Source organism: Ranitomeya imitator, chromosome 4 (genome assembly GCF_032444005.1).
Source record: "Ranitomeya imitator isolate aRanImi1 chromosome 4, aRanImi1.pri, whole genome shotgun sequence".
Lineage (NCBI taxonomy): Eukaryota > Metazoa > Chordata > Amphibia > Anura > Dendrobatidae > Ranitomeya > Ranitomeya imitator.
In genome coordinates, this window is record NC_091285.1 from 52952719 (window position 1) to 52975568 (window position 22850).

Below are 22850 nucleotides of genomic sequence, written 5' to 3' on the forward strand. Positions count from 1 at the left end.
CCAGAAACATCCCCATTCTAGTGTATGGAAGAGATTTACATTCCCAATCATTTCTGTATCAAATCTGTCACTTTAAACATAACAAATAGACAAATGCAGGACATGCATCGGGCTCTGCACTCATTACATTGATGTTTATAATATCACTAATAAATACTATAGACCTTTATGAGGGAATGTTGTACTTGCTTGAACATAATGAAATGTTGCAGAAAAAAAATTGCAAATGTTGTATTGTAGAGACATGTAGTAGTGTGATACGGTTCTCTCAAGAGAATTATAGCACACTGTGGAGAAAATGGAGAGTAACATTTTTCCATCTTCTTCAGTGTGCATAAATCAGACTGAACTCAGATGTCATCTGAGTGCAGTCGGATGATTTCCACCCACTCATAGACTGACCGCAATCCAATAATCGGATCAATCTTAGCCATGATGCAACTTTTTTCTTAAGACCGGCTCTGTCCAAGCAGAAAAATCAGACGTGGGCGCGGCTCCATAGATTAACATTGATCCAAGTGCATTCCGATGTTTTGTCGGATCACACTTGGGCGGAAAATACGATGGTGTGAACCTGGCCTAAGGGCTTATGGATGCGACCTTTTATATGGGACAAGTGCCATCTGTGCTTTTTATGAATAGCACTCGTACCCATGTTATTCTTTGGCGCTATGCACATGTCAGATTTTTGCTTCAGACCAAGTGGTCAGAGAAAAAAAAAATTGCAGCATGCACAATTTGCTTCTGAGAATTGAATGGCAACTGCCCATTCATGTCTATGCGTCCAGGAAAAAAATTGGACTGCTATTAAATGACATCTGAGTGCAGCCAATTTTCATGGACTGACAGAATGGAGAAGGTGGAAAAACATCTTTTTTCTCTCCATCTACGAGAAAATCGGATCCAGCTCTGATCAAACTCTGGTCATAGTGTGATTAGCCTAATCGGACCGTTTTTTTCAGATGGAGAGAAAACAGTATTGTGTCTCTAACTTAAGAGTTGTTTTTTGTGTTGTTTGTTTTTTGTTTTAATTTCACAACATTTCCTTTTTTTTTTAGTAACTTTTTAACAACTCTTCATAATCAAATGCTACACACCAATCTACTTTTTAAAGAGGAAGATAGCAATCCTGGGTGACTGTAAAGTTCCCAGTTTTAGACTATTCTGTATAAGTTTAGCTTTAACCGATGGTCTCACCTACCCACTTCCATTCACATAAAGACACAAAAAGAGCACAGTGAGGTCAAAAATAATCTGTTGTAAAAAAAAAATCACAGTAATAAGCAAGTGCTTGTCGAAAGATGGAAAAAACAGGGTATTTAGTTGATACGTTTTTTTGCAAAAAAATGTATACTAAGCTGCTCCACCAATCGTCAAGGTATACCCATATATAGCAGTCCTACCTAATGTATATAATCCCTATCTGATGTATTTAAAACCTGATCATCTGTATAGTACCTGTATAAGCAGGGTTCAGAGAAGGAATATCCATGTGGACATGCTGGATGGATCAGCTTAAATGCAAATGAGGCCGGCTTCACACTTGCAAGTTTTACGGACGTAAGAGCGCAGAAACTACGTCCGTAAAACTCGCAAAGCAAACGGCACAATTATTCTCTATGCCCCTGCTCCTATCTGCCGTATTTTCCTGATCAGTATTATACGGCTTTCTACGGCCGTAGAAAATCGCAGCATGCTGCGTTTGTCACCGTATTGCGCAAATAAAATGTCAATGAAAGTCTATGGAAGCCCCAAAAATACGGATTACACACGGACCAGCAGTGTGACTTGCGAGAAATACGCAGCGGTGTTAGCGAGCAAAGCCGGCAATTCATTGCGGTGTACAGTAAAATCACACTGACAGCTTCCAGTAGAATAGGTAGAATAAATGTGTACACATAGAATAGGTATATATATACAGTATATATGTCAGTGAGACACACATATATATATATATATATATATATATTAATATTTCTTCCAGCGCTAGACAGCTTTAAAGCCGGTAATTCAATTACCGGCTTTTGCTTTCTCCTTCCTAAACCCGACATGATTTGAGACATGGTTTACACACAGTAAACCATCTCATATCACCATTTTTTTTGCATATTCCACACTACTAATGTTACTTAGTAGTGTGTATATGCAAAATTTGGCCGTTCTAGCTAGTAAAATAAGGGGTTAAATGGCGGAAAAAATTGGCGTGGGCTCCCGCACAAAAGTGACTGAGGGCAGATATTAATAGCCTGGAGAGGGTCCATGGTTATTGGCCCCCCCCTGGCTAAAAACATCTGCCCCCAGCCACCCCAGAAAAGGCACATCTGGAAGATGCGCCTGTTCTGGCACTTGGCCACTCTCTTCCCATTCTCGTGTAGCGGTGGGATATGGGGTAATGAAGGGTTAATGCCACCTTGCTATTGTAAGGTGACATTAAGCCAAATTAATAATGGAGAGGCGTCAATTATGACACCTATCCATTATTAATTCAATACTAGGAAAGGGTTAAAAAAATACACAAACACATTATTAAAAATTATTTTAATGAAATAAAAACAAAGGTTGTTGTAATATTTTATTGAACGCCCAATCCAATGACTGAAGACCCTCGTTCTGTAACAAAAAAAACATAATAAACCAACAATAACCTTACCTTACCTATATTTACCTGCATTTGCGGTGAGGCGCCCTCTGCTGGCTGTTCCTAGATTGTGGGAACTTTCCTAGAAAGCTCCCTGGCTCGACTTCATATGAGGACAACCAGCAGAGGGCACCTCTTATGAACTCGAGCCTGGGAGCTTTCTAGGAAAGTTCCCACGATCTAGGAACAGCCAGCAGAGGGCGCCTCACCGCAAATGCAGGTAAATATAGGTCATTGACCTACTTTACCTTCATTTTCCGGGGTTTTGCAGACATGAGCAACGTTGCATTAGCAAAGCTCGTGTCTGCAAAATATTTTAACCCCTTCAGATGGATTTACATCGTTGGACTTTACAGATCTGCGGAAGGTAAGGATATTGTTGGTTTATTATGTTTTTTTTGTTACAGAACGAGGGTCTTCAGTCATTGGATTGGGCGTTCAATAAAATATTACAACAACCTTTGTTTTTATTTCATTAAAATAATTTTTAATAATGTGTTTGTGTATTTTTTGTAACCCTTTACTAGTATTGGATTAATAATGGATAGGTGTCATAATTGACGCCTCTCCATTATTAATTTGGCTTAATGTCACCTTACAATAGCAAGGTGGCATTAACCCTTCATTACCCTATATCCCACCGCTACACGGGAATGGGAAGAGAGTGGCCAAGTGCCAGAATAGGCGCATCTTCCAGATGTGCCTTTTCTGGGGTGGCTGGGGGCAGGTGTTTTTAGCCAGGGGGGGCCAATAACCGTGGACCCTCTCCAGGCTATTAATATCTGCCCTCAGTCACTGGCTTTACTACTCTGGCAGAGAAAATTGTGCGGGAGCCCACGCCAATTTTTTCAGCCATTTAACCCCTTAATTTACTAGCTAGAACGGCCAAATTTTGCATAGACACACTACTGACATTAGTAGTGTGGAATCTGCAAAAAAAAATGGGGATATGAGATGGTTTACTGTATGTAAACCATGTCTCATATCATGTCGGGTTTTAGGAAGGAGAAAGCAAAAGCCGGTAATTGAATTACCGGCTTTCTGCTACATCGCGCTGGATGAAATATTAATATATATACATATATGTGTCTACTGACATATATATATATATATATATATATATACAGTATATATGTTTTTTGTTTTTTTTTACACATGGATTCCTTGTATAGCCGTATGTCGGTTTTGCAAGCCTGCGATAAAAACACGCAGTACGGATGCCATGCGGATTACATACGGAGGATGCCATGCGCAAAAAACGCTGAAACACCCTGCCTGTGGAGGGGCTACGGACCACTATTTTCGGGACTTTTCAGCGTATTACAGCCGTAATATACGGACCGTATTTTCATACGCTGAATGTGAAGCCGGCCTGACCCACAGAGGAGTGGTGGTGGACTCCCCAGTCTTGTAGAAACAAGAGAACAATTATAGAACCAGAAACACATGGGCTACTGGCACATTGAACAAGTCTGTAGGAACCTGTTCACACACCACCAAGAAACTTGAAGACACAAAAAGAGCACAGTGAGGTCAAAAATACTCTGCTGTAAAAAAAACATAAGTTGTGGTGGTCTCTGGGTGTTTTTTCACCTTTCCTATCACTATCAAATAAAGAGGACAAATATGGCACAAAGTCACAAATCTACAACCGTGCAATAATCTCCCCCGCCCCCCGACGTCTATCAGTATTCAGCATGAGCATATTGTACCCCGTTTGTTTTTTAGGACATATATTCTAAAGGTGTGATCCCCTTGACCTCCATTGAAATGGCTCGATCAACCAAGGAGAACAAGTTTGAAGTGGTCACAAAGCACAGAATATTCGTGTTTCGCGCTGAGAGTGAAGGTGTGTATAGAGCAATTCATGTATAGCGAGAATTATTCAAAGACTCGGAACAAAACATACTGAATTATGAATTTAAGCTAGTAAATATAAGGTTGTGCTTTCTTCTTTCACTCTTAAGGGCTTGTTCACACATAGCATTTTTTAGGGATTTTTTCATGCGTTTTCTTTTTTTGGGGGAGGGCATAAAAAATGTAGCACTTTACCGTATAACAACAAAATTAATGAGGTTTAATATATTTATATTTTTTTATATTTTATATATTAATATTTTTTTTAAACACAGCATGTCAATTTTGTCAACTGTTTTTTTCTGCAGTTTTTCCCACTAAGGCTCCTTTTACACATCAGTTTTTTGCTGTCAGTCACAATCCGTTGGCTTGACCGATCATTGGATCCGTCGCAGATTGTGAAAAACTGATGTGAAGGATTCCTTTTTTCTCGGGATCTGACTAGCTGATCCGACTAATTGGATCCTAAATAAATCGAAGCATGCCCAGTTAAAAAAAATGGAATCCTTCGCCGGATTCCATCATTTAACGGATCTGGCGCCCATAGGCTTCCATTCGAGCAAACGACGGACGTACACAAAAAACGTTACTTTGTCCGTTTTCTCCGGCCGCAAAACAAACAATTTTCAATGGATCCGGCGAACGACAGATGAAACGTGAGGCCATCCGTTGCAATCCGTCAATAATACAAGTCTATGATAAAAAAACAGATCCGGCGGCAACAGTCACCGGATTCGTTTTTTTTTAAATTCGAAAGATTGCGACTGATAGCAAAAAACTGATGTGTGAAAGGGGCCTTATGCTTCCAGAAAAAAACATACCAAGAACAAATTTTTTACAAAAGCACAAAAATACATAAAAATGTATGGAATTTCCACTGCTATTTTCCAACCTTAGTCAGCATTTATCATACAAAAAAAAGCTTCGCGTGAACATGCCCTTCAGTTTGCGTTCCTATCTCCACTTCTTTCTCACTTTGTGTCCACTGCCTGTTGTCAAGTGTAATCCGTCTCTAACAGCAGAGATGGCGAGACAGAAGTGGGGACGGGTCTTAGTCTCTCTGGTACTTCTCTCCTGTCTGTTAATCTGCATACTGTTCAGCTGCATAGAAATACATGCAGCCGCATGCTCCAGTTCCGAGTTTCGGGTATTGAGACACGAGTTTCTCGCATTGCATTTGCAAGTGTGACCCCGGCCTTATACTCACCAGCAGTGTTGGTGCCAGTCAGAGGCGTAGCTAGGGTTTTAGTTCAGGGGGGGGGCAAAACTTTTCAGTGGGCCCCTAACCAGGTAACCTTGATTACAACTCGGTGACGCGCCCTTATAGTGGAGGAGAACCTCAGCAGATGACTGCGCTGTTACTGAAAATAATCTCTATATAAAGAACAATATGGATATTACCACCATATGGTCAGTGGTAGACACCAGTCCTACAGAACATATAAGAGATCACAGCACAGTTACAGATAATGACGTTCTCTGATGGAATCGTTCACTTTTCCCGTCTTTTCCATCTGGCTCAGACCGACATGACAACTTCTTCCAGCTACAGCTCATCTGCAGAGAATACAACAAAGACACATTTCACTTCTCATATTCCAGCCCCATCACCATCTATTCCCAACCTGCACAAGCTCCTCATCCTGCTGACATCCCAATACTGAGCCGCTGCTGCCGTATGTGTCCCTATTACTGCCCCTGTTACCACAATACTGAGCCGCTGCTGCCGTATGTGTCCCTATTACTGCTCCTGATACCCCAATACTGAGCCGCTGCTGCCGTATGTGTCCCTATTACTGCCCCTGTTACCCCAATACTGAGCAACTGCTGCCATATGTGTCCCTATTACTGCACCTGTTACCCCAATACTGAGCCGCTGCTGCCGTATGTGTCCCTATTACTGCCCCTGATACCCCAATACTGAGCCGCTGCTGCCGTATGTGTCCCTATTACTGCCCCTGATACCCCAATACTGAGCCGCTGCTGCCGTATGTGTCCCTATTACTGTACTGATACCCCAATACTGAGCCGCTGCTGCCGTATGTGTCCCTATTACTGCACCTGATACCCCAATACTGAGCCGCTGCTGCCGTATGTGTCCCTATTACTGCACCTGATACCCCAATACTGAGCCGCTGCTGCCGTATGTGTCCCTATTACTGCACCTGATTCCCCAATACTGAGCCGCTGCTGCCGTATGTGTCCCTATTACTGCACCTGATACCCCAATACTGAGCCGCTGCTGCCGTATGTGTCCCTATTACTGCACCTGATACCCCAATACTGAGCTGCTGCTGCTGTATGTGTCCCTATTACTGTACTGATACCCCAATACTGAGCCGCTGCTGCCGTATGTGTCCCTATTACTGCACCTGATACCCCAATACTGAGCCGCTGCTGCCGTATGTGTCCCTATTACTGTACTGATACCCCAATACTGAGCCGCTGCTGCCGTATGTGTCCCTATTACTGCCCCTGATACCCCAATACTGAGCAGCTGCTGCCGTATGTGTCCCTATTACTGCACCTGATACCCCAATACTGAGCCGCTGCTGCCGTATGTGTCCCTATTACTGCCCCTGATACCCCAATACTGAGCCGCTGCTGCCGTATGTGTCCCTATTACTGCACCTGATACCCCAATACTGAGCCGCTGCTGCCGTATGTGTCCCTATTACTGTACTGATACCCCAATACTGAGCCGCTGCTGCCGTATGTGTCCCTATTACTGCACCTGATACCCCAATACTGAGCCGCTGCTGCCATATGTGTCCCTATTACTGCCCCAGTTACCCCAATACTGAGCCGCTGCTGCCGTATGTGTCCCTATTACTGCCCCTGATACCCCAATACTGAGCAACTGCTGCCGTATATGTCCCTATTACTGCCCCAGTTACCCCAATACTGAGCCACTGCTGCCTTATGTGTCCTTATTACTGCACCTGATACCCAAATACTGAGCCGCTGCTGCCGTATGTGTCCCTATTAGGCTACGTTCACATTAGCGTTGTGCTGCGCAGCCTCGGGCGCAGCCACGGCGACGCATGCGTCATGCGCCCCTATATTTAACATGGGGGGCACATGGACATGCGTTGTCTTGCGTTTTGTGACGCATGCGTCATTGTGGCGCAACTGTCAGGGCGCAGAGGACGCTGCATGATGCATTTTTTTCTGCGCCAAAAATCATGCAAAAAATGAACGCATGTGTCACAAAACCCTGCGTTGTGCATGCGTTGTGCGTTGCGTCGCCGACGCATTGCCGCACAACGCTAATGTGAATGTAGCCTTACTGCACCTGATACCCAAATACTGAGCCGCTGCTGCCGTATGTGTCCCTATTACTGCACCTGACACCCCAATACTGAGCCGCTGCTGCCGTATGTGTCCCCTATTACTGCACCTGATACCCCAATACTGAGCCGCTGCTGCCGTATGTGTCCCTATTACTGCACCTGATACCCCAATGCTGAGCCGCTGCTGCCGTATGTGTCACTATTACTGCCCCTGCTGTGTGGTTTTCTGTGTCCTCTAAATTCTAAAGCACCCCTCTATAATATAGTAATACTGGATGCAAGTGCCCTAGAAAACACTGCCCATATTTTGCCCCCTAGAAAGTAATGTTGCCCTGTGTGCCCCTTTGATAGCCACAGTAACCTGAGTTCCTCTATAACAATAAGTGCCCACTTTACATTTAATAATGTCCCGAGTCTCCCCCTGTACAGCTCCTCTATATACAGTATAATGCCCCCTCACTGTATAGTACCACCCACAGTATACTGACCCCTTAGTAGCCCCCAAACTATTTGATGGCTCCAACACTGTATAATGACCCCCACACTGTAATCTCCATACTTTATGATGGCCCCCTAGATAGCCTCCATATACAGTAGCATAATGCACCAAATAGTCCACAATATAGTATAATGCACTCTGTAGCATAACGCAGCTCACACAGGCAGACACTGTAATAAGGCAGCAACCCCATAGGCAGACCCTGTAGTATAAGGCTGTGTGCACACGATGCAGATTTAGTGTGTATCCGCAGCGTTTTTTTCTGCGCAGAAACGCTACAGATCCGCACTGTGATTTACAATACAATGTAAATTAATGTAAAAAAAAAAGCTGTGCACATGGCGCGGAAAAATCAGTGCAGAATTGCTGCGGCTTTAAAAGAAGTGCATGTCACTTCTTTTGTGCGGATCTGCAGCGTTTCTGCACCCTTCCATAATAGAAATTCACAGTGGTAAAAAACGCAGAAAATCCGCACAAAATCCACATCAATTCTGCATAAAAATCGCACTAAATCCGCATAAAAACCGCAGCAAATCCGCGGCTGCGGATTCTGCCAGGAGATGCAGATTTTGTACAGAAAATTCTGCACCCCTTTCCCTACGTGTGCACACAGCCGAACCCCCCCATAGGCAGACCCTGTAATAAGGCAGCAGCACCCATAAAAATAAAAAAAAAAATACTTGCAGCGCCCCAGGGTCCTGGTCATTGCAGTAATGTCATTCTTCCACCAGGGGGAGTGATGTTACGTCTGAAGGCAATAAAGGAGATCACTTTACCAGGTATCACAAACCACACAACACACTTCACACTCCAGTCTGCCAGGGGAGCCATGCTCCTATCTATTAGGGCACTCCTCACAATCAGGTAAAACTGGTGGGTTGGACAGGAAGGGAGGGAGAAGCGAGCTGGGTTTCACCCAGGCAGCACCAGTCTGGCGGACGATGGCTGGGCTACACTCAGTTAGCTACTATCTGAGCTCCACTCAGGTAGTGGGTCCCTGACAGGGGTGGTATCCTGTCAGAGGCCTAGACAGAAGGACACGGAGCTGCGCCTGCTTACCAATGCGGCAGCATCCAAAGAAAGAGACATTGAAGGGAATTGAATTGCTGAGAGTGAGAAACAAAGTCATAGCAAAAGGAGAGGAAACCAGAAGGAGTTCTGTCCTGTAAAAGGCTGCCTCCTTTCTGAGGCGCAGAAGCCGGTAGCCGGAACACCGAGGGAGTCATCGTCTCCAAGCCTGGCTCCAGAGACCGTCAGGACAGCTAGTTCCATATTAGTTGCCCGAACTTATACCCAGGAGCCATGGTGGCAACTGTGGGGGCCGGGGCGTGATAGTGTCCCTGTGTGAAGCCTCAGGCCATCAGTCATACGGGTTTGTCCTATCCTATCCATCAGGGGGACAGAGAGTGAAAGAGACATAACATCTAGAACATCTACAACAGTTGTGAGGACCTTACCAAGATGCACAGCAGGGAGGTACTACAACACTCAGGCGCTAGAGGAAGGCTACTGATTTCCACCTGGTAAGGGGACTCTGGATTTGCCTTCGGACCAGCCGGACTCTGTCTGCCCTGTGATCTGGTGCTCTGGACTGTGGATGCTGAACCTTCAGTAAAAAGGTAAAGAGACTGCACCCTTGTGTCCTCGTTCTTCACTGCACCTCACACCATCCACCATCTACACTTTGGGAAGCCCTGGGGACACTCTTCACCTGTGGGAAGGTATACCATCTAGCTGCCATAACATCACCCCAGCGGACCCCTAAGCAGCGTCGGTCACCCTGACCGAATACCACAGGTGGTGTCACGAACATTTCCCCTTTAAAGACCTTTCCCCCTTTTATCAACGGACGTCCCTAGGGCCACGGACCGGGTCAGCCACCGTGACATCCCCCTTGAGAACTGAAGGGCCCGGCTCCGAGTACCCCATTGCCCTAACGGGGGCGCTCCATACTCACCTCTTCCTGATTCCTGCGCTGCTTCCGCTGATCTCCTGACAGCAGGCGCCAGGTAGTGACGTCATTGCGCCCACTGTCAGTGTCGGCGACGTCAGACGCCGACACTGATAGGGGGGTGATGGGAGAAGGAGCGCAGCGCTCCTTCTCCCATCAATGTGATCAGCTGTAGCGGCTAAATGCCAGTACAGCTGATCGTCCGATGACGGCAGGGGGCCCACTGCTGGCACCGGGCCTGCTAAGGGCCCCATAGTGGCCGGCAGCAGAGCAGGCAGATAGATTCACCCTGCTCTGCTGCAGAATGTAACTGTATCGGCGCGCTGCGCCCGCTGATACAGTTACAGTAGCGTAGCTCTGGGTGGACCAGGCCCGGGGCAACCGCACCCTCTGCCCCCCTGGTAGCTACGCTACTGGTGCCAGTCCATCGATGTCAGGACTGGCTCTCTCATTGTCATGTCACGTGATCCCTGCGTCCAATCAGCACCTTGCCTGCCTTTGAACAAATCACATACATACGGAGGAGTGAGAAAAAAGTGAAACCATTAGATGCCAAATACTATGATAGCCAAAATCTCAGCAACAGAGATGTAAAATAATTAAAACAAAACATTGTATTCAGCACTGCAGGCACTATGGCATTGTGTGTCCAGTTCCATATGAAACATTTGGTGACAGGTCCTCTTTAAGAAGATTTACCCAAGTTAAAGGGGTTTATAGCATTTTAAGATGTGAGAAATATCTTACACAACTAATACAAAGCTACGAATAGCCAGACTATTATAAACCCTGAGGGAGGATGCAGGCTCCTGTCTTCTCAGCTACTTCCTGCTTCCTGATATTTAATAGCTCCTCAATAGGATTTCCTGTTCCATGTCGCAGGATGTCTCTGGATTTTATAGAAAAAAAAACCTGTTTCCCCTCAATTTCAGCAGGTGACAGTATTTTGTCCACTATTCATGAAATGCCCTCTGTTTATTTGGGGGTTCCTTTAATCAAGGACTTATTCTTGCTTTGTCTAATGATATTTGTAATACAAAGTAGGAAATGGACCGTCCAGGACACTGCGTTTCTATGATTGTTTTCCTTTTTATTTATTGCCAGGTTTTTTATTATAACAAGGACAATTTGTTTTGTTGGTGTTTTTTTTTTGCTCAGAATAATATTTTCTATGTTTTTGGTTGCCGAGGGCATGTGAGCTTCATGTTATAAGCACCCATAGCCATGGTGCTAGTAACCTGGAGTGTATGTACTGCACACTAGGGGTGCTGACTCTTAGGCCGGCGTCACACTAGCGAGTTTTACGGATGTATGAGAGGCGCAAAAACTACGCATTGCACACGGACCAATGATTCTCTGTGGGGCAGCTCCTATCTGTCGTATATTTCTCTGCCGTATTTTACGGGTGTAGAAAAATCGCAGCATGCTGCGTTTGTCAGCGTATTGCGCTAAAAATCCGCCAATGAAAGTCAATGGGGGCGAGAAAAATACGGATTACACACGGACCAAGAGTGTGACTTGCGAGAAATACGCAGCGGTGTTCTATAGAAAAGCCGGTAATTCAATTGCCGGCTTTTGCTGTCTCCTTCCCAAACCCAACAGGATATGAGACATGGTTTACATACAGTAAACCATGTCATATCCCTTATTTTTTTACATATTCCTCACTAATAATGTTCCAAGTGTCTGTGTGCAAAATTTGGGGGCTCTAGCTTTTAAAATAAAGGGTTAAATCATGGAAAAATTTGGCGTAGGCTCCCGCACAATTTTCTCTGCCAGAGTGGGAAAGCCAGTGACTGAGGGCAGATATTAATAGCCTGGAGAGGGTCCATGGTTATTGGCCCCCCTGGCTAAAAACATATGCCCCCAGCCACCCCAGAAAAGGCACATCTGTAAGATGCGCCTATTCTGGCACTTGGCCACTCTCTTCCCATTCCCGTGTAGCGGTGGGATAAGGGGTAATGAAGGGTTAATGTCACCTTGCTATTGTAAGGTGACATTAAGCCAGGTTAATAATGGACAGGCATCAATAAGACACCTATCCATTATTAATCCACTCGGAATCGGGACGGTTCTTAAAGGGATGTGTCAAGGTGGCAGTGACCTGGTCTGTGGCCCTGGGCATCTAAGTAAAAAGGAAAAGTATTTAAAGGGATGGTTAAATAAAGAATAAAGTTTGTTCGTGGTGTCACCTGTGGTATTCGATCAGGGATGACCGACGCTGCTTAAAGGGGTCCACTGGTGTGATCGTACTGCAGCAGGGATGGCTGGCTTCCCACAGGTGAAACTGGGTCCCCAGGGCTCCCAGTGTGGTAGGGACAGATGGTAGATGGCGTAGAAAGAATCAGAGGACACAGGGTTGCAGGCTCTTTACCTTTTATTTGTGTAATGCAGCCACAGTCCAGGGTACGCATCACACGTGCTGGTGTGGTCCAGACGGCTTGAAAGCGATTCAGGAATCCCCTTAGCCAGGAAGGGTTGGAAGCCTTCCTCTCTGCGCTTTGTTGTAGTCTCTTGCTGCCTTAGGCCTCACACAAGGTCCTCACTTTCTCTCTGTCTCCCATTAGATAGGACAATACCTACATGGCAGGTAACTCGAGCCTTCTTACAGGATCTCTCAAATGACGCCAGGCTCTGTGTTACTGTGCCTTCTGATGTTAATGGTGGACAGGAGACTTGCAATCTGTTGTCTGCCGGTTTCTGCTGTGGGGCATAAAGTTACCCCCACAACCTTGGTCTTCCGGCTACTGATTTCATGCGCTTGAGCGTGGAAGAAGCTCAGTCGCAGCTTTTCTCCAGCTCTTCACTCTCCTTGGCTTTTTCCTCCTTCATGCTTTCTACAAACTGTTCTGTCTCTCGCGTTATCCTTTCCAGGAGTTGCAGAATCTCGTGTCTGCACAGCCCCAGCTTTCCTCACAGGAGCTGCAGATCTATACGTCTGCACAGCCCCACTCTCTCTCACAGACTCCTCTCACTGACTACTTTCCCTCTAGCCAGAATATATATATAGGGGAGCCACAAACAAACTGGATCAGAACTCCCCCTTCTGGCCTGGAGTAAGAACATGTTACATGTTTGTGATACCTGTTAAAGAGATCCTTACTCGCTTCCAAGGATGGCATCACCCTCCCAGTGAGGATGGCAATACCACTGTAACAACCAGGAACTTGGGGTGATACATTAGTAAACCAGGTATTGGTACTTTTGTCAGGTGCCAAGTCCTTCTGGAGAATTAATTTTCCATCTCCTAAAAGCTTGTCGGCAGAGGGAAGCAAGAAGTGCTCTAAAATTTCCACGTAGACGGCTGTGCTGACTTTGGTCTTGATAAAACAGAGTGGACCTACACCAGCAGGTGACATGGCTCTCCCAAACCATCACTGATTGTGGAAACTTCACACTAGACCTCAAGCAGCTTGGATTGTGGCCTCTCCACTCCTCCAGACTTCCAAGGTCTAGCGTGCCGTTTGCACAATCAGTGATGGTTTGGGGAGCCATGTCATCTGCTGGTGTAGGTCCACTGTGCTTTATCAAGACCAAAGTCAGTGAAGCCATCTACCAGAAAATTTTACAGCACTTCATGTTTCTCTCTGCCGACAAGCTTTTTTGTGATGGAAATTTCATTCTCCAGCAGGACTTGGCACCTGTCCACACCGCCAAAAGTGCCAATACGTGGTTTACAAACAACAGTATCACTGTGCTTGATTGGCCAGCAAACTCGCCTGAACATAACCCCATAGAGAATCTATGGAGTATTGTCAAGAGAAAGTTTTTAATGATATTCTAATTTTGTGAGAAGCACCTGTATGTACATTTGTGCCAAAGGCGCATGGCACTTGGTTAGATTCCTAATTTATTTAGTGATTTTCCCATTTTATTGAATTAGGTGCATCTTGCTCCAGAGGGCCATTGTTTCGTAAGCAGGAGTTGTGCTGCTGATAACGTGATGTGTATGGACACAGAATTATCTGTTACTGATCATTCTAACCCCATTGTTCTTCTTCAGCCTGTATAAAGAGTAGATTGTTGTATGTGGAAAAAGGAAATAGGATCTCAAGAGGTTTATAATAGAATTCAAGGTTTGGAACATTTTGCTGATGTTCCAGAATGTGATAACATGTTTATATTTGAATAAATGTTGTTTTTTTTTGTTCAAAAATAAATCTGCATTGTTGTTCACGAAAAAAAGACATCCCCTCAAAAAAAGCCCTAACCCAACTTTCGGAGCAAAAAATAATATAATACACTGTCTTATTTTTGGATAATCACAGTGTTTAAATCAAAGGTTTACACAGTAAAATATCGATATTTGCAGATGATACAAAACTATGTAAAGCAGTTAATACAAGAGAAGATAGTATTCTGCTACAGATGGATCTGGATAAGTTGGAAACTTGGGCTGAAAGGTGGCAGATGAGGTTTAACAATGATAAATGTAAGGTTATACACATGGGAAGAAGGAATCAATATCACCATTACACACTGAATGGGAAACCACTGGGTAAATCTGACAGGGAGAAGGACTTGGGGATCCTAGTTAATGATAAACTTACCTGGAGCAGCCAGTGCCAGGCAGCAGCTGCCAAGGCAAACAGGATCATGGGGTGCATTAAAAGAGGTCTGGATACACATGATGAGAGCATTATACTGCCTCTGTACAAATCCCTAGTTAGACCGCACATGGAGTACTGTGTCCAGTTTTGGGCACCGGTGCTCATGAAGGATATAATGGAACTAGAGAGAGTACAAAGGAGGGCAACAAAATTAATAAAGGGGATGGGAGAACTACAATACCCAGATAGATTAGCGAAATTAGGATTATTTAGTCTAGAAAAAAGACGACTGAGGGGCGATCTAATAACCATGTATAAGTATATAAGGGGACAATACAAATATCTCGCTGAGGATCTGTTTATACCAAGGAAGGTGACGGGCACAAGGGGGCATTCTTTGCGTCTGGAGGAGAGAAGGTTTTTCCACCAACATAGAAGAGGATTCTTTACTGTTAGGGCAGTGAGAATCTGGAATTGCTTGCCTGAGGAGGTGGTGATGGCGAACTCAGTCGAGGGGTTCAAGAGAGGCCTGGATGTCTTCCTGGAGCAGAACAATATTGTATCATACAATTATTAGGTTCTGTAGAAGGACGTAGATCTAGGGATTTATTATGATGGAATATAGGCTGAACTGGATGGACAAATGTCTTTTTTCGGCCTTACTAACTATGTTACTATGTAATGTTTTTGAGTTTTTCTTTAAGTCACAGAAGATACTGCAACAAATGATCTAAAATTGACCTCACAGGTAGCGCATATTGTATGTCCAGGCCATTTTGACCAGAGTTTTGACTCACTAGCTCTTATTGCTTGTGGTCTACATCAATATGAGCAGAGCTGGATTTTAGTAACACTTCATCAATCCTGTAATATTGCGTTTTTGTAAACATAGTACATTCATTATCTCCATAGCGCAGAGGAGTGAGTGGTGCTCCACCATACAGAACAGGGTTAAGGAACAGCGAATGTTTAACCAGCGTCCTCGCTCCTCCTGCATCTTCTCCAGGGCGGGCCACCTAGAGCTGAAGGGCTATAAGTCAAAAGTGTTTGCAGTTCTCACAACAGATGAATTATGGATCCATAAAAATGAACAGGTAAGAACATGCAAGATATTTGATGATGCCTCGTTTTGAGGACAAGTCTACCATAAATATATCGATCCGATTGTTCCCTGTCATGCAGCTGCAGTGCAGTACAGCGCAACCTTCACCAGGGGGAGTTTTATAGGGACGTGAGACTGCACACACTGAGCAGCTGAACAGATGCCACCTAGTGGCAAGAGAGTAGTCAGAAAAGCCAAATCAGGGCACAAGATAAAAGGATATAAACAGAAAGGATAGTCAGGACGTAGCAAGGGATCAGTAAACCAGGGCGAGCAAAATACGGTACAATAGGGACAAATCAAGATAGAGTCAATAGCCAAGCCAGGAGGTCAGAATCAGAGAATCAAGCAGAACAGACAAACGCAGGGAAAGGGCAGAGAGAGGAGGATAACAGACACAGGACAAGTCAGGGTTCACAGCAGGACAAACCAAGGGTTTCCAGAGTCAGGTTCACAAGCCGAAGACAGAACTATAGCTGACACTGCCAGCAAGATTCATGGGAGCTAAATGGCAAACCTGAACCCAGAATGAGGCAGAGCAAAGTTAACCCTTGACATGATCCGTCCAAAAAAGGGCAGACATTAATAGACCCTGGAACGGATCATGACATTCCCTGTTTACAATCCAGCAGAATTTAAGGATACATTGCATATAATGCAGTGCAACCAAGTGATGAATTCAACATCATACATGGTGCACTGCTTAGCAAGGCTATCGCAACCCCAATTAGGTTGTGTCTGCAGTATACCCACTGCATAAAGTATTAGACCACTCCACAATACACCTTCAGGAGCTTTTATGAAATATAATCTTAAATTAATAGACATTAACGCATAGCTGATGACCCTTTACAACTACAGCAACTTGCATTTCTCCTTGAAGGCTTTCTACAAGAGGCCAAATTGTGTCTGTGGAAAATTTTGGCCATTCATCCATTAGGTTAGACTCTGATGTTAGACTCACAATTTCTGTTTTATTTAAACTCAAAAGTGTTTGAAGGGGTTGAGGTCAGGGCTCTGTGCGGCCTGTCAAATTCCCCCCAACCATGTGTTTATTGGCCTTGCGTTGTACACTAGAATACAATGCTGGAATACAATGCTGGAATAGAAAAGGACACTTCTCAAATCGTTCCTACAAAGTTGGAAACATACAATATTCTAAAATGACCTGTGCGCTAAATCTTTATGTATTCTCTAGATCCTAGTGACCTAGCACAACACATGAAAAACAACCCCATAGTATTATCCCTCCTCCACCAAACTTTACAGTTGGCACTATTTAGTTAAGCAGGTAAGGTTTTCCTGGCATTCTCCAAAACGCAGCCTCGTCCATCAGATGCCAAATAGAGTAGTGTGAGTCACCATTTCACAGAACAAGTTTCCACTGCTCCAGAGTCCAGTGGTGGCTGCTTTTCACCACTCCATCCGACACTTGTTATTGTGCTTGGTGATCTAAAGCCTACATGCAGCTGCTTGGCCATGGAAACTGGTGCCATAAAGCCCCCAAAACAGTTTTTGTTGTGATGTAAATGTTAGAGGCCGTTTGGACACTGCAGTTATGGAGTCAGCAAGCGGTGGTGACTTTTATGCCTTCTGCTCCTCAGCACTCATCAAACCTGTTCAGTAACTTTATGTGGATTCTAACTCTTGGCTGAGTCACAGTTCCAAAATTCTTCTAGTTTGCAATAATACCACCCATCATGGAATAGTTAGGAGAGAAAAAATCTCATGAACTGACTTGTTACATCTTGCCTATGACCATGCTAGTATCAATGAGCACTATAGAATGATCCATTGTTTCACAAATGTTCGTAAAGGCCAACTGCATGGTATCGGGGCTGGCAAAAGGACTACTGTATTTTTTGTAATATAAGACGCACCAGACTATAAGACATTCCCCAAATTGTGGGGTGGAAAGTAGCAGAAAAAAGATTTTTATAAGATGGGGGTTCATCTTATTCTCCGAATTTAAGGTATCTTACCTGAGGGCCGGTGGTGGTACAGGGGGTCACAGAAGGCAGGGTTCCTTCCTCATGAAGCCGGCGGCGGCAGAAGTGGGGCAATGCTGCAGTCACAGGGTGAGATGCTGCGGGTCTGGTGTCGGTGACCTGGAGAAGGCACTCCGCAGCGCCGCAGCATGGCCACACCTCTGCCGCAAATCCCCAGTAAGCCTGAGTTCGCACTATAAGACGCACCCCCATTTTCCTCCCAAATTTCGGGGGGAAAGTGTGTCTTATAGTCTGAAAAATACGGTAAGTGGAATAGCTAAAACTTGAATGTATCATATCACTCTATAATCATAGTAGAAAATAGATATATGCTGATATTGGAAAGAGTATATACAGTGGAGAAAATAACTATTTGACACACTGCCCATTTTGCAAGCTTTCCCACCTACAAAGAATGGAGAAGTCTGTAATTTTTATAGTATATACATAGACGATGTGTCAGCATTGTAAAGAGTATATACATATAAGATTTGTCAGCCCTGGAAAGAGTATATTCATGCACATTGTGACTACTAAATGCATCAACTATGATATTGGTGTAAACGTTAAGAACGTAAGGTAATTAGCATTTTTTGATCAAAGTTTGTGAAAGCCATCTAACCATGTCAAGGTGACCTTTCCATGGGGATGGTCCCTAACCACTATATGTCCTACCTCTTTATGTGCCAAATCAGGCCTCTTCTGAATGGGGAATGAAAAGGAAACCAGATATAGCTCACATTAAAACCTTGTCTGGGAAGGATGGGTGGAAAAGGGTGCTGAACCTTGGAGGGGGGCCATCCCCGAAATGTAGTACAAAATAGAGAAAAATAGGACCTGCACACCTTTAGTATTAAATTAATGTACAGATGCACAAATACGCTATGTGGCCAATATGCGGACATCTACATACACTGTGAGTCAGCACACTGCGAATAATGAATACCTGAAATACAATATTGCTGTAAACGTTTAAAATGTAGTTAGTTTTTAGATCAAAGAACCAATCTAACCACGTCAAGGTGACCTTTTAATATAGATGACCCTAACCATTACCTCTCGTATATTGGCCACATATCATATTTGTGCGCCTGTACATTAATTTAATAATGAGGGTGTGCGGGCCCTCTTTATTCGTTTTTATTAGAATGTGTAACCTTTCTTTACAGTGTAAAGAATAAGTGTAATTCTTTGTGATTTTTCCATATAGTTTTTCAAAATGGGCAATGGAATGTTTGTGATTGAAATGCACGGCTCCACCATCCGGGATGGACGCAACAAGACATTTGAGTTGATCACGCCACATAGAACTTTCAGGTAATGTGGAAGTGAATTGTAAATAACTCTCAGAAAAGTAAGTGGACCTAATTTATCTGGACCCACCTTGTTGCTAACAGCAGCCAATCAGAGCTCAGCTTTTATTTATTGCACTGGTCTACAGAAACTAAAGCTGTTCTCTGATTAATTGTTATGGGCAGCCAGATCCAGTTTTCATAAATGAGGCCAAAATGCTGCATTTGCATTCCAGGGATCTGTAACTTGCAGGGCTGAGTGTTGTCTTTTTGGCAAACTCACTGTTTTATCTGCTGCAGATCTACCAGTTCTCAGAATGCTACCGTTATATCCCCACCTACACCACAGCTTTCTATGAATACTGTGCATAGGCAGAAGGCTTTCAATCAGTGTTGGGGGCGGGACATACACAGCTCATGAATATGGAGGACTACTTGGCAGCAGGTTAGCTAATCCTCTAGTGATGATCAGTGATTTTATCAAAACTACAGTAAGCAGCCCAGTAAGTGACACATTTCAGGAATCAGGGTCTCTGTCTCTACATCATGCTTCCTTCAGATTAGGTGTGAAAAACCTAGTGACAGATTCCCTTTAAGCACTTGTGTGATGTGAGCATTACCACCTCTTGTCAGGTGCTGTTGACACTACAAATGGTGTGTAGCTTCTCTGCAAGCAAGTATTGCATACGTTGCTTCCTTCGTCATTGCAAAGACCATCCGTCAGCTGATAGCATACAACTCTGTCTCTGCATACAACTCGTTTGCTGCAAATCCTGGACGGATTCTACATCTACAGTTTGTATGCATATCTACACTCAACAATATTTAGACAATTAGACAATATTTTCTCTTAAGATTTCCTGATACTTGGCTGAATCCATTTTGCTCTCTACACACTGTTAATTTCCAATGCAGGGGGGGAGCAAAGTTGCCTCAGAGAATCATTGATCCACCACCATGCTTCACTGTAGGTAGGGTGTTCTTTTCATCGAACACTTTATTCTTCTTCCTCCAGAAATACAAATCCATTGGCCTGAAAAGTTAGTTTTCTTTCATTGCACTTCAAAACATAACCTCGAATCTCTGCGGCTTATTTATATGATTTTGAGCATATTGGAACCAACTTTTCTTGATGTTTTAGGTCAGCAGAGATATGTCTTAGAGTTCGGTCATGAGGACCTTCAGCATTTAGTATGTGCCTTAGTGTGCACACTGAAATCTCAAAGTCTTCTGCAACCAAATCTTTCTACAGGTCTTTTGCAGTCACTCCAGGGTTTTTGACCACCTACCTCCTTTAAAGGTTTGCTTTCTGCCACGTCCATGTAGTGCAGTCAGTATTTCTTTAACTCTGAACGTTGAGTTAATAGTAACTATAGGAACATCTAATGACTTTGCTATCTTTGTGTATCACCTTTCTTGATTGTGTAAGGTAATCATCTCTACTCTTAACTTTTTTGGGCCACTCTGTTGACAACCCAAGAATGTTAGTGAACTGGAGGCCATCGCCCCTTATAAACACTTCCAGAAGCCGGTGTCTGGCTTTGCGTCACGTTTGCAGCAAGTCATATCAGTCAAAGGGTCTTTATTAAGTCCTAAAGATGTTTGTAATGCAGAGGTTGAATCATTATGAACCTGTAGAAGTCATCAAAAATATTTTTTTTCTTGAATTTGGAAAGTGTGTAAATTTTACTAATAAACCTAAGTTTCAATGGAGGGTAAGAATAACCTTGGTTGCATCTGTGTGGATATAAATAAATATGTTTATTAACATATTCTCATATAATGTTTTGATTTTTTGGTCTGTCTGTCTATAATAATTTGCACCTTTTCTTCCTTTCCAGCTTCACAGCAGAGTCAGATCGGGAGAAGAAGGAATGGATGGAGGCATTGCTGGAGTGTATATCTGAGTCACTCTCAGACTATGAGGTGGCTGAAAAGATTTGGTCCAACAAAACCAACAAGACCTGTGCTGACTGCAAAGCTGGCAACCCCGACTGGGCCTCCATAAACCTGTGCGTTGTCATATGCAAGCAGTGTGCAGGTCAGTGCTGAGTACGGCTCCATTCACACTCGCGTTTGTCTGTTACACCTCTAGGAACAGATGAACCTAATTAATGTCCAAAATGGATCCATTGCATAACTGATGCATAAGAATAAAAAAAGATCGGTCCGATGCGCTTTTGCTTCCTTTTAGTGAAGAGCGAATATACTCGTTACTCGAGATTTACCGAGCACGTTCGGGGGTCCTCCGAGTATTTTTTAGTGCTCGGAGATTTCGTTTTTTTTGCTGCAGCTGGATGATTTACATCTGTTAGCCAGCTTGATTACATGTGGGGGATTCCCTAGCAACCAGGCAACCCCCATATGTACTTATGCTGGCTAACAGATGTAAATCATTCAGCTGCAGCAAGAAAAACTGAATCTCCGAGCACTAAAAAAATACTTGGAGGACCCCCGAGCGTGCTCGGGAAATCTCGAGTAACGAGTATATTTGCTCATCACTACTTCCTTTCTAAACATGGACACAGAAGGCCTCCATGATAATCAATAGACTCCCTTTGCCTCCATTTACGTCACTTGTGCAACGGTTCATTAAATCTGATTGTGTGGTCACTAATGGTTAAGAGCGAACGTGCTTTGATAAGGTGTTATCCGAGCATGCCCGGGTGCTAACCGAGTGTCTTCAGCGTGCTCGAAATATATGTTTGAGTCCCCGCGGCTGTTCGAAAGCCGCAACACACGCCTAACAAACAAGCAATTTCTGCCCGTGTTGCGGCTGTCGAACAGCCCCTAGACATGCAGCGGCGGGGACTCAAACATATTTTTCAAGCACGCTGAAAACACTCGGTTAGCGCCCGAGCATGCTCTTATAACATTCACGTTTGCTCATGATTAGTCTTTATTAATTAATTTGTGCATTCCTAAAAACAGAAAGAATTGTTAGATATGTTTGGAAACAAAAGATGTTGTCACGTACGTCCAACGAATGTCATTAAAATCCATAAGATGTTGATGGGTAATTTGAAGATTAGTCCACATCCGCTTTAGGTTACTCACGGTTTGTGGTTTCGCCCACAGTACATAAAATAGGTCAAAGTTTGTAGATCCACACAAATCTTAATAAAGAATCCTGGGATACAGTGGGTTACAGTATATAATCCCACCAGCGTTTTGAAGCATCACCACATTTCCTTCTCCTTCAATAAATGTGTTCATATTTTAACACTTGAGGGTTGACCTATTATTATTATACCTTTGTTCTTTCAGTTTTTCACCTATTTGGGTATATGCAGTTTTGCTGGTGCTCTCAGTGTTAAGTTTACTTGAATTTAGAAAGTCTCCAATATTTTCAATATTACATCGGTGTGGCCCAAGTATCAGGACCCACTCCCATCAGCTGTTTGGGGAGGTCACGCACAAGTGTTGCAGCCTCTTAATTGATAGTGGCCGCCGGCCAATTCATACTTGCCTGCAACAATTTTTTTTAACCCAAGAAACAAAGAAAGAAAGTCCTGGCACTACCACCACACCCAATTGAAGGGAATTAAGGATCAAACAAAATATATCCAGATAATAGCCATGTCTTGTGATGCTTAGCTTGATACTTGTAAATGATCATGAAAATTCACAGGAAAGCAAGAGGAGCGTCCCTCACCACTGGCAATTTCAGTAAAATGCAC

At 43.9% G+C, this 22850-nt stretch overlaps 1 protein-coding gene across 3 annotated transcripts in view; it reads left to right on the forward strand.

Moving 5' to 3' along the window:
* ARAP3 (ArfGAP with RhoGAP domain, ankyrin repeat and PH domain 3) overlaps positions 1-22850 on the forward strand; it is a 217584-nt gene that overhangs the window by 107673 nt on the left and 87061 nt on the right. For all 3 annotated transcript variants that reach the window (XM_069763631.1, XM_069763633.1, XM_069763632.1), the window contains exons 8-11: positions 4367-4487; positions 15701-15882; positions 19089-19195; positions 21012-21211. In XM_069763631.1, coding sequence (XP_069619732.1) covers positions 4367-4487; positions 15701-15882; positions 19089-19195; positions 21012-21211 — 610 coding nt within the window. The remainder of the gene's footprint in view (positions 1-4366; positions 4488-15700; positions 15883-19088; positions 19196-21011; positions 21212-22850) is intronic.